Genomic DNA, 15,647 nt, shown 5'->3' on the forward strand with positions numbered 1-15,647 from the left:
TCTGGAAGCATTGGGGTGTCAGGCACTAACTTGTGCTGCTGCCTCCCCCTCCTCGAGCAAACCGATATCAAGTATACTTCTCATCGTTCACAATCTCTCTTTCTCTCTATGTTTTTTTTTTTTTTTTTGTTAGACAAGTAAGAATCACGGCTCTCGTTCTTTTAAAGAATGTGGGAAGCATTGTGGCCCTTTTAAGGAAACAGAAGACAGGTGTTAAGCCAACACTTTCATCATTGTGAAAGGTGCTACATCCAGTCTGGGCACGTCAAGAATAACAATTTCCTCAAGTCATTTATTTCAGATTTATTAAATGATAATGAAATCATACAAAAAGCATAAGGCTTCCATGAAGGAATCTTCACATTCACACATTGATGCGTCTTAATCATTTGTATCAAATAGGTTTATGATAATCATGCATACGTAAAAAAAAATCATGCCTGCATGTATAATGATTATGATTATACATACGTCGGTTGTCTGGAGTTTTAGCTGGACGTAGAACATTCTGTTGAGATTTGGAATAGCCTCATTGAATGAGAAGGTAAGTCAATTTTTATACTGTCTTCCCGTCAGGTGCTGATGTTGGTCTACGCCTTCGACGTCGAGAAGATATGGGACTCTCTAACAATACGTCACGTCTCAGCAGACGACGCTACGGAGTCCATTGACGTAATGATAATCACTGGCAATACCACATCCATTCTCTTTCCCGGCGGTGATGTCGTGGTTGAGTTTTGCTCCGACCGGCTACAAGAGTTCGGTGGCTTCGCGTTGAATCTTCACTCCGTCCCCGCAAACGGTAGGCCTTTGCCATGTGGGCCCCATTCCATAAGAGTTGATATTGTGGCAATTTTGCTGGACAGGCAACTTCCCATAGTAATGGCCAATTGGAAAGTTGGTATCTTGTCGTTGCCATGACAATCGGGCAATTCCAGCAAGAATTGCTATATCAACTTATTTTAAAATGAAATAGGCCATTGATGTGTCAGCTTTGACTTTCTGTGCATTAATTGTGCCGTTCATCATGGTGCCATGTAAACGTTGATCCACTACGTTAACGCGAGTGGAAGAATCGATTCTCATTATTCATTGTCTTCTTATCACATTCCTACTTAGAGTATCAATATCCATCATTGGAACGTGAATTTCTATACACAGTTTCTTTTGGACTCTCCTGAAAGCTATGATGAATTAAGGCAACAAAGTTGATAGAAAATTAATGATGAACGAAATCGGACATGATTTGGAAGTAATTACCGATTAAAACGACATTGCGTACTGCCAGGAAGAGGTCTTGGTTATTTGACATTACTGTAGCTTGCAGATTTAACAATTCACAAATAAAGACATTTCTCACCTCGAATGATATGAATCAACAAAAACGAATACAAACAACAAAGAAGTCTTCGAAATACCAATTGGTACATTCGTGCATATCCATTTATTTGTTTGTCTGGTTGTCTGTTGTTGTGTTTTTTTTTAGCATAGCGAAGCACCCATATACTATTCGTGAGTCGAATTGTTTGCAATTTATAATCATTGACAGATACTGGCATGGGCGATTCGATAACCGAGTTCGCCTGCCTGTCTGGGGTTCAGTTCATCCTGGCAGCAGCACGGTGCGATGGTGAGGTCGACTGCTACGACTTCTCCGACGAGATGAATTGTGGCAGTAAGTCGTATATCAATTATACCCGGTTCCATGACATTTGCTTCTGCGACAATTGCTCCCATGAAATATCTGCACGCTTAGCCAAACATAAATTCTACGCAGAAACATAAACGTAGCCCCAATCTTAATCCTCATATCAAACTAAACCATAACCCGATCACAACCCTATCCCGAACCCTAACCCTAATCCTGACCCTAACCCTAACCCTAAGTCCTTGGAGAAAATGAGGAGCAAATGTCGTGCCACCCAATTAACAACAGATATCAATACTTAAGCAAGTAGCGCAGTCCTCAACCCACTTCTCTTTGTGCGCCTGGAGCACGATTCTATGTTACTATGATCCCGATGATGAAAAAATTAGGATTGAATGAATGTGATATTTTATGAAGCAGGTCAAGGGGAGTTGGAAGGTGGAGAAGAAAAAAAACAGAAGACAGTGACGGAGACCAAAAAGGTTGACTTGTTGAAGAGGAAGATCTTGAATAAAAAAAAAGGTACAAGGCAAATTAGAATTAGAATAAAAATTTAAAGAATTTATGGCGGATTCAAAATTATGATCAAGCAAAAGTGATTGGACAGAGGCAAAACGTTCACCGATGGATTTAGGAGCAATAATCAGTTCGAATCCTGCTCGAGTATGAATACCCAATGGATCCTATTTTTTTTTTTGTCATGGCTATACTATTAAAACACTGATCGATTCAGCGCTTACTTACCCTCAATGCAGGGCAATTTGTCAATCAGTTCAAAAAATGGAAGAATTTCATCAATTTGAGCAATGACCACGTTCTGCGCTCTTTGTTAATGGTAGATTGTGGTCCCGACTACTTCCACTGCCGGAGTGGAGACATCTGCGTACGGCGGGAGTTCCGGTGTGACGGGTGGTTTGATTGCCCCCACCGAGATGACGAGGAAAACTGCGGTAAGCGAAGCTGAGCTGTCTGGGGTAGATATGAAAACACAATTAAATCGGACACACGAAACCAGTTTAAAAAGTCGGTTAGACCTATCTGCATCATATAATTAGGGCCTACATGTATAAGTTGCATAGAACTCTAATTGTAAACAGATGAATCTGGGTACATTATGATATTAATATATATATTTTCGAATGATCTGCGTTTACAAGCTCTACTTTTTACTAGATCACTCTTTCCCGTCGCTACATTGTTTGTCACCCTTGAACACTGTGCATTGTTTCTATTCCTTTGTTCGTATATTTTGTATCAAACTTTATGATTTGTATTTCTTACAAATTAACACTATGATCTATTGAATGTATATTTTGTCTACGTACTTATAATTACCTTTGCTGGATGGAAATGTAGCGCAAATGTACTGAATTAAATTAGATTGAATTGAAAAGATTTGAATTGAATTGAATTAGATTAAACTGAACTGAATTGATTTGAATTGAGTAGAACTGAATGTCTAATTTTATTTCATTAATATCAGATGTTGCATTATTGTGAAATGCAGACGTAAAACATTTACAAGTTCTACACCAAGAATACACCGAGACTAGGGAAATAAAGTCACTTTGAATCGGACTTGACCCCTGTTTTGCACACACACACACACACACACACACAAAATTAATAGAAAAAAATCCTTCTTTATGGTTGCTTTTCATCGTCTTCAAAGGCATTGCACAGTGTCCCGACAGATGTAAATGCGGGGAAAAGACTTACTACGACGGTCATGGTATCCAAGCCCCGCCCTGCGCCTTGGAGAACTTTGTGCCTTTCTGGATCAACTGTTCGGACACGTGGAGCGGCGACCACGCCCGCAATAGCTCCTCCAAGGCGACAATAGTGTAAGCATAACGCCTTTAACAGGGTGCAGAATAAGGAGTGCAGGTGGTGATGGTGTGGTAGCTAACAGACCTTTCTAAGCCGGGTCTAGGGCAATTACCCCCTGACCCTAACTCTAATACTCATCCTGAACCTAATCATATCCCTAAGCCAAACTCTGTACCCTAAACCTAACCCTAACCCTATATAAATCTTTACTCTAGCCTTATTACTAACCAGTATTTAGCCGGGGGGGGGGGGGGGGTAATTGTCCTCGGGGGTTAATTGCCCTGATACGTCTGAACCACTTTGCCGCCGTATCCGACACTCTTCGACCAACATTTACAGAAGGACGGATTTTGTTCCGTCGTAGCCACAGCAAACTCCCTTTGGTTACAATAAGTTATGTCGTCTTTAAAAAACCTCTTAGCGAAATTTGAGCAATAAAATATAGTAAAAAGAAAATCACGATCAAAGTCAGAGACTTCTCCTGCTGAAAGGGCTCAAGATAAATGAAAATGAATTGAACTGAAGTGAAGATGAAAATATAGCGGTATTTCTCTATAGGGCTTATATCCGGGCAGCTATGTTACAGCTATGGCTTATATGGGCTACATACAATAGTAACTGCTGTTCTCAATTGAAGGGCTGTATTTCTTTCTTCTGGCATCGTAACTGCAATTATTATACATTGCCTCTACCATTCGCAGCCGAATTCTCTATGAATGGGCCCATTGTCTTACAGGAAACTAGGAACCAAAGGAAATTGCTCCTGGAAAAGATAGCTATATGATGTCGTCATGTCAATAGCAACATACATGCAAGTACACTTTTTCCTAAATCTAAAGTAATACGTATGTCTGTCTACCTGACCACACAAAGAAGGACAATTTCCATTTTCCATTCTTAGGTATTTGAACCATACTCCACTCTTCGAACTACACGCAGGTGATTTTCTTGGCCTCGGAAACGTACATGCACTGTAAGTTTTATGTGATTCACCTACCAATGAATAATTATATATTCAATGCATTTTTATGTGTGTTTTCATATTGCTTATGATTACATTCATATCATGTTTGGTTACATGTTTAAGATACATTCACTTTGGCTTCAAACTAAGATTTCTTACATGTGAAAAAATATTGATGATGGGAGGCATATTATGTCTTATCTAGTGTATATGTATTATTCACACAGTTATTAATCTAAACTGAAGCGTTACTGATGTGGATGTGTATATAGTCTATGTGAAGAAAGAACTAGCCAAACAGACAAACACATATACAAAAGTATTTAGTACTTCTATTGCTAAATGGATTAACTTGGATAGTTTTCTTTTTGTTGTGTTTTGTTTTTTAATCTCATTTTATTTCAGATATCTCTCCAGCTGTCAGCTCAGGCGCTTGACTCCCGGGTTGTTTCACGGATTACACCGAGTGTACAGACTGTATGAGTCTCGTTTGCATTGCACCTAAAATTTTAACGAACAAAAAATATATACATTTACGAGTCATATCATAATATACCATTGTATGTGTACATACCTGTAAACGTGAAAACATGTTGATAATGAATTTTATGTGCATCATTAATGAGCATCTCAAAATTTAAACAAATATTAGGTTTCTAAAAGTGAATACGGAAAATGAAGATGAGTTTATTTAATCTGTCTCTGAAAATGTATGGGACATTTATACATGATGAAAAATGAAGGATGAAAATCAATATGTTGGAGTACGTGACATGCTAATCAGCAGCAGTGGCGTGCGCGTAAAGATTCTTCTGTCTCACTATTACTACATAATAGGCCGCCGAGGGTCTTTCGTGTGTATGTGTGTGCGCGTTTGTGTGAGGGTGAATAGGTGGAGTAGACCCCCCCCCCCCCCATTCCACGGCCCTGTGTTGACATCGCTTATAATATACAGTTGTTTCATCTTTGATTTTCATTTGTGACTCACCGGTTGATATCCATTTCGAAAGGAAAAAGTGACTTCAGTTTCTATTAAAATATTGATTCATTCACGTTTCTCTTCAAACTCACCACTCACATATTTACAACATTCATGTTTAAAAGACCGCAAATCTACGAGGTATTCTTCCTGAAAGAGTATTTTGATATAACATAGTATGATATTTTAGATTAAGAAGTAAAACAAGCCATAACTGAAAACTGGAATGATAATAAAAATGATCTTATTTACCCAGGGGAGCCTCTTCAGTGTTAACACTGCTCGCTTAAGAGGGCCAGATCAATATTCCCTATTGCGTGATCATTTTCACACCTGGGTCGGTGGGGACATCTTGGGTTAAAACATCGAACTTGGAAACTCCGTTTGAAATTCATATCAACTATACCGCTGTACTTCCATCATCGAACAATTTATAGAATTGTGCTTTTAAATGATCGATTAGAATCCTTGCCTACCAGAATGAAACAAGTAATTTCATTCAGCCCAATAACTTTCATTCTTCACTTGTTAGAGACGCCATTAATAACAGTTTGACCTACTTGGAAAACGGCACCTTTGAAGGCCTCATCAACGTCCGAGTATTGTAAGTCAAGACTATCAATCCCATTTTATGATGTCGCAATACTTAAAACATTGTTATGATGTATCTCTTCATATATTATCTCTTCATATATGTCATGATAAAGTTTGCTTGTGAAGTGGCGTACTACGTAACTTCTGTCATTCAAGTAAGAAAATATAATTTTGCAGCTGTCAAGTCACTTTGTGTTGCAATTTCCTGTAATGAAGCAAAAATGCAATAACTTTGTAATTTTCAGAAAGTTTAATTACACCATAGTTTTCTCAATAACTAATTTTCTTTGCTCTGATTTTGTTTTTTGTTTGTTTGTCTTTTTTGCTTATCATTTCGTTTTAAATTTCTTATGATCATATTTTAATCTGATTTAGTCCAACAATCAATTAAGAAGTTTTGGAGTTTAATTATGATTATGGCAACATGATATGAGTATATTTAATCAGTTTACCTTCGTTCAATTCTACAAACCAATGTTATTATTGGAATGTTTCTATTCTAAGCCATCACATCCAATCTCAGAGACGCAAATAATATTTTACCTTGGAAATTCGCCGAAAACTCGCATACCCCCCCCCCCAAAAAAAGAAAGTTATCTTTATTCTAAATGTTTTAAAAGTCACAAACACGTCAGTATTTTACATCTATTAATGAGTACATTAGTACATTATCACCATAAGAGTTACTGTTGTATGTTTATCGATAGCTTTTTATTCAGTCAGTGGTCATGCACAATACATTTCATATTATATCAAATCACATACCCTAAAGGAACCGGTAAAAGATTGCATGAAAAACATTTTTCTTTCAGAGAGTAGCTAAAAATTATTTCTCAGAGTTACTTGTACGCACAGGGTTAAAAGGCACCCATATACTAATACATGCAACATATTTTCATCACTAATTTTGAGTGAATTACAACTGTTAGCATTGCGTATATTTAAAGATAGTTGCGGAAGTACTGTCAGCTGACTGTGAATTCTGAAGTATTGTTGTTGTCCTGTTTACCAAGCCTGCTATTCAATTTCCCACTTATTCTCAGATATTTGGAATTCAACATGATTCAACGACTAGATGAAGGATGCTTTCGTGGAATGCATAACGTCTTTCTGATGTAAGTGAAGGGTATTTTTTATTTCACTGCGCGAAACAAAGATTATTTTCCCCAGATATTAAACAATGTTAAAGAAGAACCTCGAGCATTTATTTTAATGCATATTAGTTTATAACGTACTAGTAATATAATACTGTAGACTCTGTAGACTGTAAACTGCTTTCTGGTTAATACTAAACACATCGACGTGTACAAGCTTGTTACATTATCATGAGTGGATCAGTGATCTCATAACGAACGGAGAGCAGCATTCAATATTGAACAACATGGTTTAAGTGCCATCATTAGATATAATGTTTTTCTTCCTGGATGAATAAAATTACAATGTATGAAGCCATTCCATTACAAACTACTCGTATTCTTGTTTGCGTATTTATGTTTCTTATAAAGTATCCAAGGTGTCCAAAATATCAATTCTACCTTATTCACTGTGTTAATGGTATTTGCAATTCCTCTGGGTAGCACAATGAAACATATCGAGCGAATGCCACAAGACTCATTTGTCCAAATTAACTCTTTGCTTCAAAGTGTAATTCGCACGGGCGATTAGGCTGAACACCGTCATCAGTGAAGCGGCTATTTCTTGCTGTAATGGCACATCGCAATTTTGCCCATCGGTTGAATTGATGTGGTAACGTGTGAGATAGCGGACAGAGGTATACTAAAGATGTAGGGCTTACTTGTACTGACTTGTGATCAAGTCCTATACACGCGCCATGCCCTGAACTACTTTACGAGAATTTTATGACCGTGTAGTAACTGACAGCCTTAATATGGAACAGTTTGCTTATCACGATGGATAGCCAGGTGATTACTTTCATTGCGGTGATATTGATAAAGCAACTTTTAAAGAGTTTTTCTCGAAATACCTTATGTTTCACAAGTGTCTTTGACAGTGTTTTATTATGGTGCATCGCGAAATGTTCGATTCATAGTTAAGAATGAGCGTATTCTTTATTTGTGTCTACTACTTGTGTCAAATGAATATTTCTGAAATGTATTTTCTCCCTCGACACTTTTATAACAAATTTGAATCCTCAGTGATTTTGAGAACAGCTCCTTGAGTGACATTTGGCCCGGTGCTTTCCGAGACATCGGAGGATCACTCTCCAGACTGTAAGTTAACCTTTTCTGTGCCAATGAGTAAAATGTGCACAAATTTCACATACCTATGGACATGAGGCAAGCATCTGGCACGCAAAGGCTTAAACAGAAATCTTTGATCTACTCGTCTGATTGAGAAGATGCACGTTAATGTAGCACATTCGCAACGCCGAACATATTCTGCATAAGCAGGTCATGAAATATTCTTTGCTGTGATGTGCCTTACACTGGGATCGTTTTGCTTACTCATACGTTTGTATGATTTTTATATCACAGGTCATCCATATGAAATGTTAATATTAAACATTCAAAGGTTGAGGGAACGATAATCAGTGTGATTACAGTCATTCTCCCGATCTCATAATATCACCGTATATTCTCCTTATACTTAAGTATATTTCATATTTCAAAGTTCAGTCTTGTAAGCTGGAAACGAAGTCGAGCGCACAGAATCATTCCTAGCTGTTGGTTAAAGGGATCGTACAGTTTTGGTTGAGACCTAATTTCAGGTTTCTAACATTTTTTGGTGAGATAATGAGAAACCTCTTATGAAATATGAAAGAGCATGTAATTTTATGAGGAATTCAACGTTTATTTGATGAAAATTGGTTTTGAAATGGCTGAGATATCTAAAAAAGAGCGATTCTAATAAAGTGTGGGACCCACACTTTATTACGATCGCTTTGTTTTACTTTGTTTTTGGATGTTACAGCTATTCCAAACCCGATTTTCATCAAATAAACTTTGAATTCCTCTTAAAATGGTATGCTCTGTACTATATCATAAGTGTTTTCTTGGTATCTCGCAAAAAGTTAAAAGCCCAATTCTCATCTCCACCAATACTGTACTATCCCTTTAAACACTGTTTCCTATAAATCTAATAGTAGGCACTTAGTTCGTGTTTTCTATCACTCTTGAGATTTAATTCAAACAATATTGCGTTTACTTGTTCTTTTCTTTTTTTTCTTCTTTTTTTTCTTTTTAACACTGTTTTTATACTGCATAGATGTAACTTCAGATAACTTTGTCAATCATAGACTGGATGTTATTGATAAACCATACAGATGATACCTGTATCTAATCTTCATTTCCCTTCTCCTTCGTTCGTAATTTAGCGTTCTGGACAGCAATAACCTGACAAGCATCAACCAGGGGATGTTTTACGGACTTGAAAACTCTCTTCAAGTTGTGTGAGTAGCATACCTTTCCTTTTGCATTGAATATACTGTACTGAAAGCCTATATTATATTTTTGGAACCCACATCCTACAAGTTTTGCTTTTTAGTGGGTTCCTCATATTACATGTTAATTATACGTCCTTATACATTTTGTACAATTTTGTTTCAAACTGACCATTGTGTCAAAAACATTTCTTTTCAAAATTAAATGGAATATAAAACTTGTATGAAATGTGGAATATGGAATATGAATCTTAAAAAAGATTAACTCCATCCAATCCCAATCGTTTATATAGCTGTGTAATGCATATTTTAAAGTAAACAGGCTTTGGACATTGTCGCTTGTTCAGGTGTGTAACATGAATTTAAAAGTGAACAGGTTATGAACATTTTCGCTGGTCATAGGAAAACACCAGTGCACCCTATGTGGAGCTGACGATCCTACGAAGCCTTAGTTTCTTAAAATGTCACTTTTTCTCTCTAACATTCCTTCTCTTCTGTCAACCAAGTCACCCATGCATGTTAATGTATTGATCAGATAGATAAAATTAATTTGTCTTAATGACTGCAAGCGTTATTATCTAGCCATCCTTATCGATTGTTTCGTTTGTTTCACATTGTTTTTGTATAATGTGTATTCTTATTTATATATATAAACCACTGAATGAATACACATCAAACTTAAATCAGATGTCGTTGTCGTTTTTTGTTTGTGTGTTCGGCATACGGAAAGAGAGAAGTCTCGTTCACGTTCAGGCGGGACGTAATATTGTAACAATAACTATTTACCATGAAACAGTAATAGAAGTCACTTGCACCGCGTAACAATTAAAACGGAACAGTAAGATACAAAATGATGATTATCCATGATGCTGTCTTCACAAATATAACAACCAGTATACCAGTAAATATGTTACCAATGCAGATGACCTCTCACCCCCAAAGTGACATGTGGCATTTTTCCCCATAACAGGAATTTCCAGGACAATCCAATCGGCGCCATCGAACCGCATTCATTCTCGCACCTCATGGCACTGGACGATTTGTGAGTATCACAAGGTGTTGCAGTGCGAAATAGTATAACATGTGACGATGTCCTTGATTACCCAAGGTATATAAGCTCTTCAGTGTTAACACTGCTCTGCCAAGATACCCTGCCACTATTACTACCCTAGCGTTGATTGTCTTAGGTAGAGCCTGCCTATATTCTTACGCCTTTGTCAAAGGGAAAATTGTAAAACATTAAATTGAAAACGAAGTTAAACATCTTATCCAAGGACATCAGCACATGGAAATTGAACTAGGGACCCCCATTTGTGATATTATGAGTCAAAGTCTAACCTCCTATATGTACAATAATCATTCTTATTAAATTTCGTAGTCGCAAGGGACATCAACTTCAGCCAAAGACTGGCTTTTGCACCTAGAATGATAGCCTTTGTCAGTTAATGTCAGGAAAGAAAATGAATATGAATGATTTTCTTTTTCTCTAATGTGCTAGATACGTAAAGATGGCATCCCTTTTCTCCAGATTATGAATGGGACTTTTTTAGAATGATAGCGTATAGCTATGTTTCTTTAAAATTCTTAAATAAAATGCTGTTGTGCCACTTATGATTAATTTCCATATCAGAATGCTTTAATTCTTTCCCAAGAACTACAGACCAATTTGGAAATTGCTTACTAGATTGTGGTTTTCTACACGTATCTAAACGGAATTCACTTAGACTTTTACGGGAAAAAATGAGGAAAATCAGACAATTCGTGTTAAAGATACCCATAATCTTTGTTGGTTATTGTTCTGACGAGAAATTATTTTCTGACAATAATCTCTCTTGTGTTGATAAAAAACTAATTATGAATAAATAAAGAATGAGCATACAGTAAAAATGTTCACATGGGTGGTGGTTTTCGTGTTTTGTTTTTTTCCACAGACACTTGAGGTCATCACTTCGATCATACATCAAAATCTATCCAGATATGTTCGAGTCTGGGCCAAACTTCCAAGCTTTGTAAGTTTGTCCTGTCATTGTTCAGAGATTTTTTATTGTCGAATCAGCAGTACTAGGCCGGCACTCAACGTACAGTAATGATTACTTTTTGAAATTGCTTGGTCAAATTATCTTCGTCCGTCCATGTATTGATATAAACAATAAATGATAAAATATGAAAATGACATGAACATATCAAACACATTCCACACACAACGCGTTATTGCCTTCGCATTGTGAACACACGAATGACCAACTCTCCATATCTCTATATCTGCTATGTTGATATAAAGAATGAATAATAGATAAGTAAGGCATAAACATGACTAATCATGTAAAACACATTACATAATATCGTACTGCCTCATATGCCTCACAAGCCCTCCTGGCGAGAAACATGCATAATGATGATCTAGAACTAGTTCGTTTGATGAAAACTGACAGATGGTCATCTGTAGAAGATGTTTCGTTTCGATTGCCATTAAATTCCAGAATATGCTGTTACCACCTGCAGGTTCGTCTACGACCCCAGGATGTGCTGCATCGCTCCGGACGTCGTCAACTGTGTGACGGTGGAGCCGGCCCACCCTCTCTTCACCTGTCGGAGGACGTTCCTGCAAAACGTGACCATCAAGATCTTCATATGGATCCTCAGCATAAGTGCCCTCATCGGTAACGCTTGCGTCATCATCATGCGAATGAGGAGCAAGCCGTCAACCACCGTGGCTGTGGTGCAGTCCATCCTCATCAGCAACCTAGCCGTGTCCGACTTCCTCATGGGAGTCTACATGTTAATCCTAGCCATCATGGACGTGGTCATCGGAGAGACGTACTTCTGGGAAGGACGGGCGGATGAGTGGCGGGCCAGCGTCACCTGCCAGATCGCTGGGTTCATCTCGTTCCTGAGCAGCGAGGCTTCCGTTTTCCTCGTCACCCTTATCAGCATCGACCGCTTCATCTGCATCGTGTTTCCGTTCAGCGAACGCCGCCTTGGTGTCGGTCTGGCTCGCGTCGTCGTCGCCATCATCTGGCTGGCGTCCATCCTCCTCGGCATGGTCTCCGTCCTGGTCTACTACCTCAACCCCGACGCCTACAGCCTCAGCGACGTCTGCGTCGGCCTGCCGCTCATTCGCAAACACACCGACTTCAACGCGAAGCTGGATGACCACACGCTCTCCCAGTACAACCACATACTCTTCAGGACCGTCGCCTCCTCCTCCTCCGCCACCTGGCAGTTCTCCATTGCCGTGTTCCTTGGCATCAACTTCATCAGCTTCATCATCATCCTCATCTGCTACGTCGCCATCTTTATCAAGGTGCGATTCGCGCGCGCCGAGGCCGGTCGCCGGGCGGACGACGACATCAAGATGGCGCTGAAGATGTCGCTCATCGTTGGGACGGACTTCTTCTGCTGGATGCCTATCATCATTCTAGGGATCCTGGTCCAGGCGGACTTCATCACGTTGACCTCGGACATCTACGCCTGGCTGGTGGTGTTTGTCCTCCCAATCAACTCGTCTCTCAACCCGTACCTCTACACCATATTCTACAAGATCACAGGTTAACGTCATAAAAAACCTATTGTGACGTGCTCGACGTGCTGCCCATTCATTCGTCCAAACATAAATTATTTCCTCTTTGACCTATTTCATCAAATAATTATGTGACTTATCTATTTTAAACATAAAAGTATATTTTTGGAAGGTTTTGTAGCGTTTTGGACAATTGTGCCTTCACTCATTAGAGAAGGAAAATAGATAATGAAATGTTACCAAAATTTGTGAGTTCATCGTTGCTTATGCAAGGCCTTGTTAGGCAAAGTGCTTGGAACATTGTGTCCACATAAAATGCAGTCACAATGAAAATCGCCATATTACAAAGAACAGAACAATTAATTTGAAATAATCATTTTTTTTTGGAACTACCAGTATGCTTTTTTTTTCATCTCGTTCTAAGAAAAAGAGGCCTTTACTGTGATGTAATTACTCTCTCCCTAAATATCCTTTCAAGAATATATTGTGAAAGCCTGCATGCCCTTTGCCAACTTGGAAATCCATTTTTGCGAAGAAAGTTAGTCCTGCAGTGACACTTTTCTCAACTATCATGCATATTTGTCCCCCTGAAAAAACGATGAAAGTGGTATAAAAGGGGTGTGAACAGGGTAAAGGGAGAGATTCTTGCCAGCATTTTACGTATCATTGCCGAAGTACACCCGTCCGTGAAAGCACTTAGCTTTACTGGTACAACATGTGCATAATGTGCACATGCATTGTCCCAATCCCCCAAAAACACACGCACACACACACACACAAAACATACACACACACACACACACACACACACACACACACACACACACACACAAAACACACACACACAAAACATACACACACACACACACACACACGAGACACTTTGCCATGGCCTATCATCATTCGCATCACCTCCGCTGAGGAGGTTACGTTCTTGCCGGCGTTTGTTATTTGTTTCTTTGTTTGTGTACTTTACAAAATAATTCAAAAAAAGTTAGGAACGGATTTGGATGAAATTTTCAGGGAAAATTTTCAGGGAAAATTGATAGTGATACAAGTAACAGATGATTACAATTTGGCAGTGATCCAGATCATCGTCTGGATCCAGGGTTGTTCCCTTTTCATTTTTTGTAGGATTCTTTATCATTGGGAAATATGGCCATTTTCAGCATAATGTCAATAAAACTGCACAATAAATAGATTACTTGGCATCACCATCACTCTTTTGTACACTGTATCATGATGATGACCATTAATTATCTTTTATTACACAGTGAGAACGTACGATTGTGATTATCAAGTGTGGAAATCACAATAACGGTGAAAATGAGGTGCTTGGAGGAGGTCTGCGCTCTCCAAGTGTTCTTCTGTACGATTGTAATATATTCATTACAGACATGATAGAGGCACTGTGGTATAATATTTAAAGCCTCTGCGATATTGAATTGAGATAATCTGATGTTCCTTACGGCGCAGATGTAAGAATAAGTAAGCCTAGCTGGTAACGTTTTGGTAATGATCATGACAAAGCTTTGCAGATGAGCAGAGCTAGGGGGCTGAACTGCGTACACGCAACCTGACGATATCTCCAGTAAAAAAAACCAACAACAACAAAAAAAAAAACAGTAAAACAAAGTATGCACTCTTAGCTCACTACTATAGCATAACACTGCAATGTCATCTGCGCAGTTTAATTCGTTGTTGTATCTGTTAGAATTCTAAAATTTGTGTCAGACGCAATGAACCAGTTTTTATAACCGTAGATAATCAGTTTTTCCAACATATGAAACAAACATGATGATGCATTTGAATTGTTCCTTAGGCCCCATTCCACTGACTATCGGAGGCTCATCTGATCCCCAAAATGCAAATATTTTGGCCTAACGACGAGTTCCAATGAAATCTGACCCGACAAGCTTCAGAGACTCGCACCAAGACTCACCGAGGGTGATACCAATGCCAGAAGATCCCCAGAACCAAGACTCAGGCCCTAATCAACCTACCAACCTACACTTAACAGTTATCGGACACCGGCTGGACACTCCCGTTGGCCACACAACACAAATCTGACACACATCCAACTAACCTGGCACTCACCGGACTTGACTCAACACTTATCCGACACTGCCTCGACTTGCGACTGCAAATGGCGCCGATGGCGAACTAAGCTCTGAGCTTGGTTCCTTCATCGGACGATCTCGCTTCGCCGACATGTCTGACACTGACCTGATAGTTGACCAACACAAGTTGGATTCATCAGACTGTGATTGGATAGAGGCTTACTTCGTCTGAAGCAACAAATTTTGCTTCAGACGAGTGACCGGTGAGAAAAATTTCTGTGGACCTGGCATGCCTGGGTTATTACAACATCTTCTCTGCGAACCATCACCACACGTATGGTCTTTCGACAGTCTAAATATTTACAATCATTCTCCTGGCTATAACCGTTTTTCATTGTAACAAATCAGCTTGCCTTTATCAACAATTCTCGAAAAAGAAAAGAATGAAAATGTCGCTATGACGACTGGTATGCCTCCGCCACATCGAATTATTCTCCCACAGGCTGATAGTGCATCTTGACAGTGTGAGACGACAGTTGAGTTGACGACATATTTGAAAGTGTGATGGCACAACACCAAATGTATTCAGTGTTAATACATGACTCGAACCAGATTTCACTTCTGATTGCTTCAGATTTTTCAGAGAGCAAGT

General features: G+C 38.8%; 1 protein-coding gene across 1 annotated transcript; it reads left to right on the top strand.

Moving 5' to 3' along the window:
* The first annotated feature begins 582 nt into the window (after positions 1–582).
* LOC139732994 (uncharacterized) lies at positions 583–12,968 on the top strand. The gene is made up of 13 exons (XM_071643833.1): positions 583–802; positions 1,550–1,675; positions 2,488–2,598; positions 3,321–3,492; positions 4,380–4,451; positions 4,848–4,919; positions 5,954–6,025; positions 7,059–7,130; positions 8,172–8,246; positions 9,350–9,424; positions 10,386–10,457; positions 11,347–11,424; positions 11,918–12,968. The coding sequence occupies exons 1-13, from the start codon at positions 583–585 to the stop codon at positions 12,966–12,968; spliced, it is 2,268 nt and encodes a 755-aa protein (XP_071499934.1).
* The last annotated feature ends 2,679 nt before the right edge of the window (positions 12,969–15,647 follow it).

Source organism: Diadema antillarum, unplaced genomic scaffold, assembly GCF_040938485.1.
Source record: "Diadema antillarum isolate AM-2024a unplaced genomic scaffold, OU_Dant_1.0 seq00000459_RagTag, whole genome shotgun sequence".
NCBI classification, from domain to species: Eukaryota; Metazoa; Echinodermata; class Echinoidea; order Diadematoida; family Diadematidae; genus Diadema; species Diadema antillarum.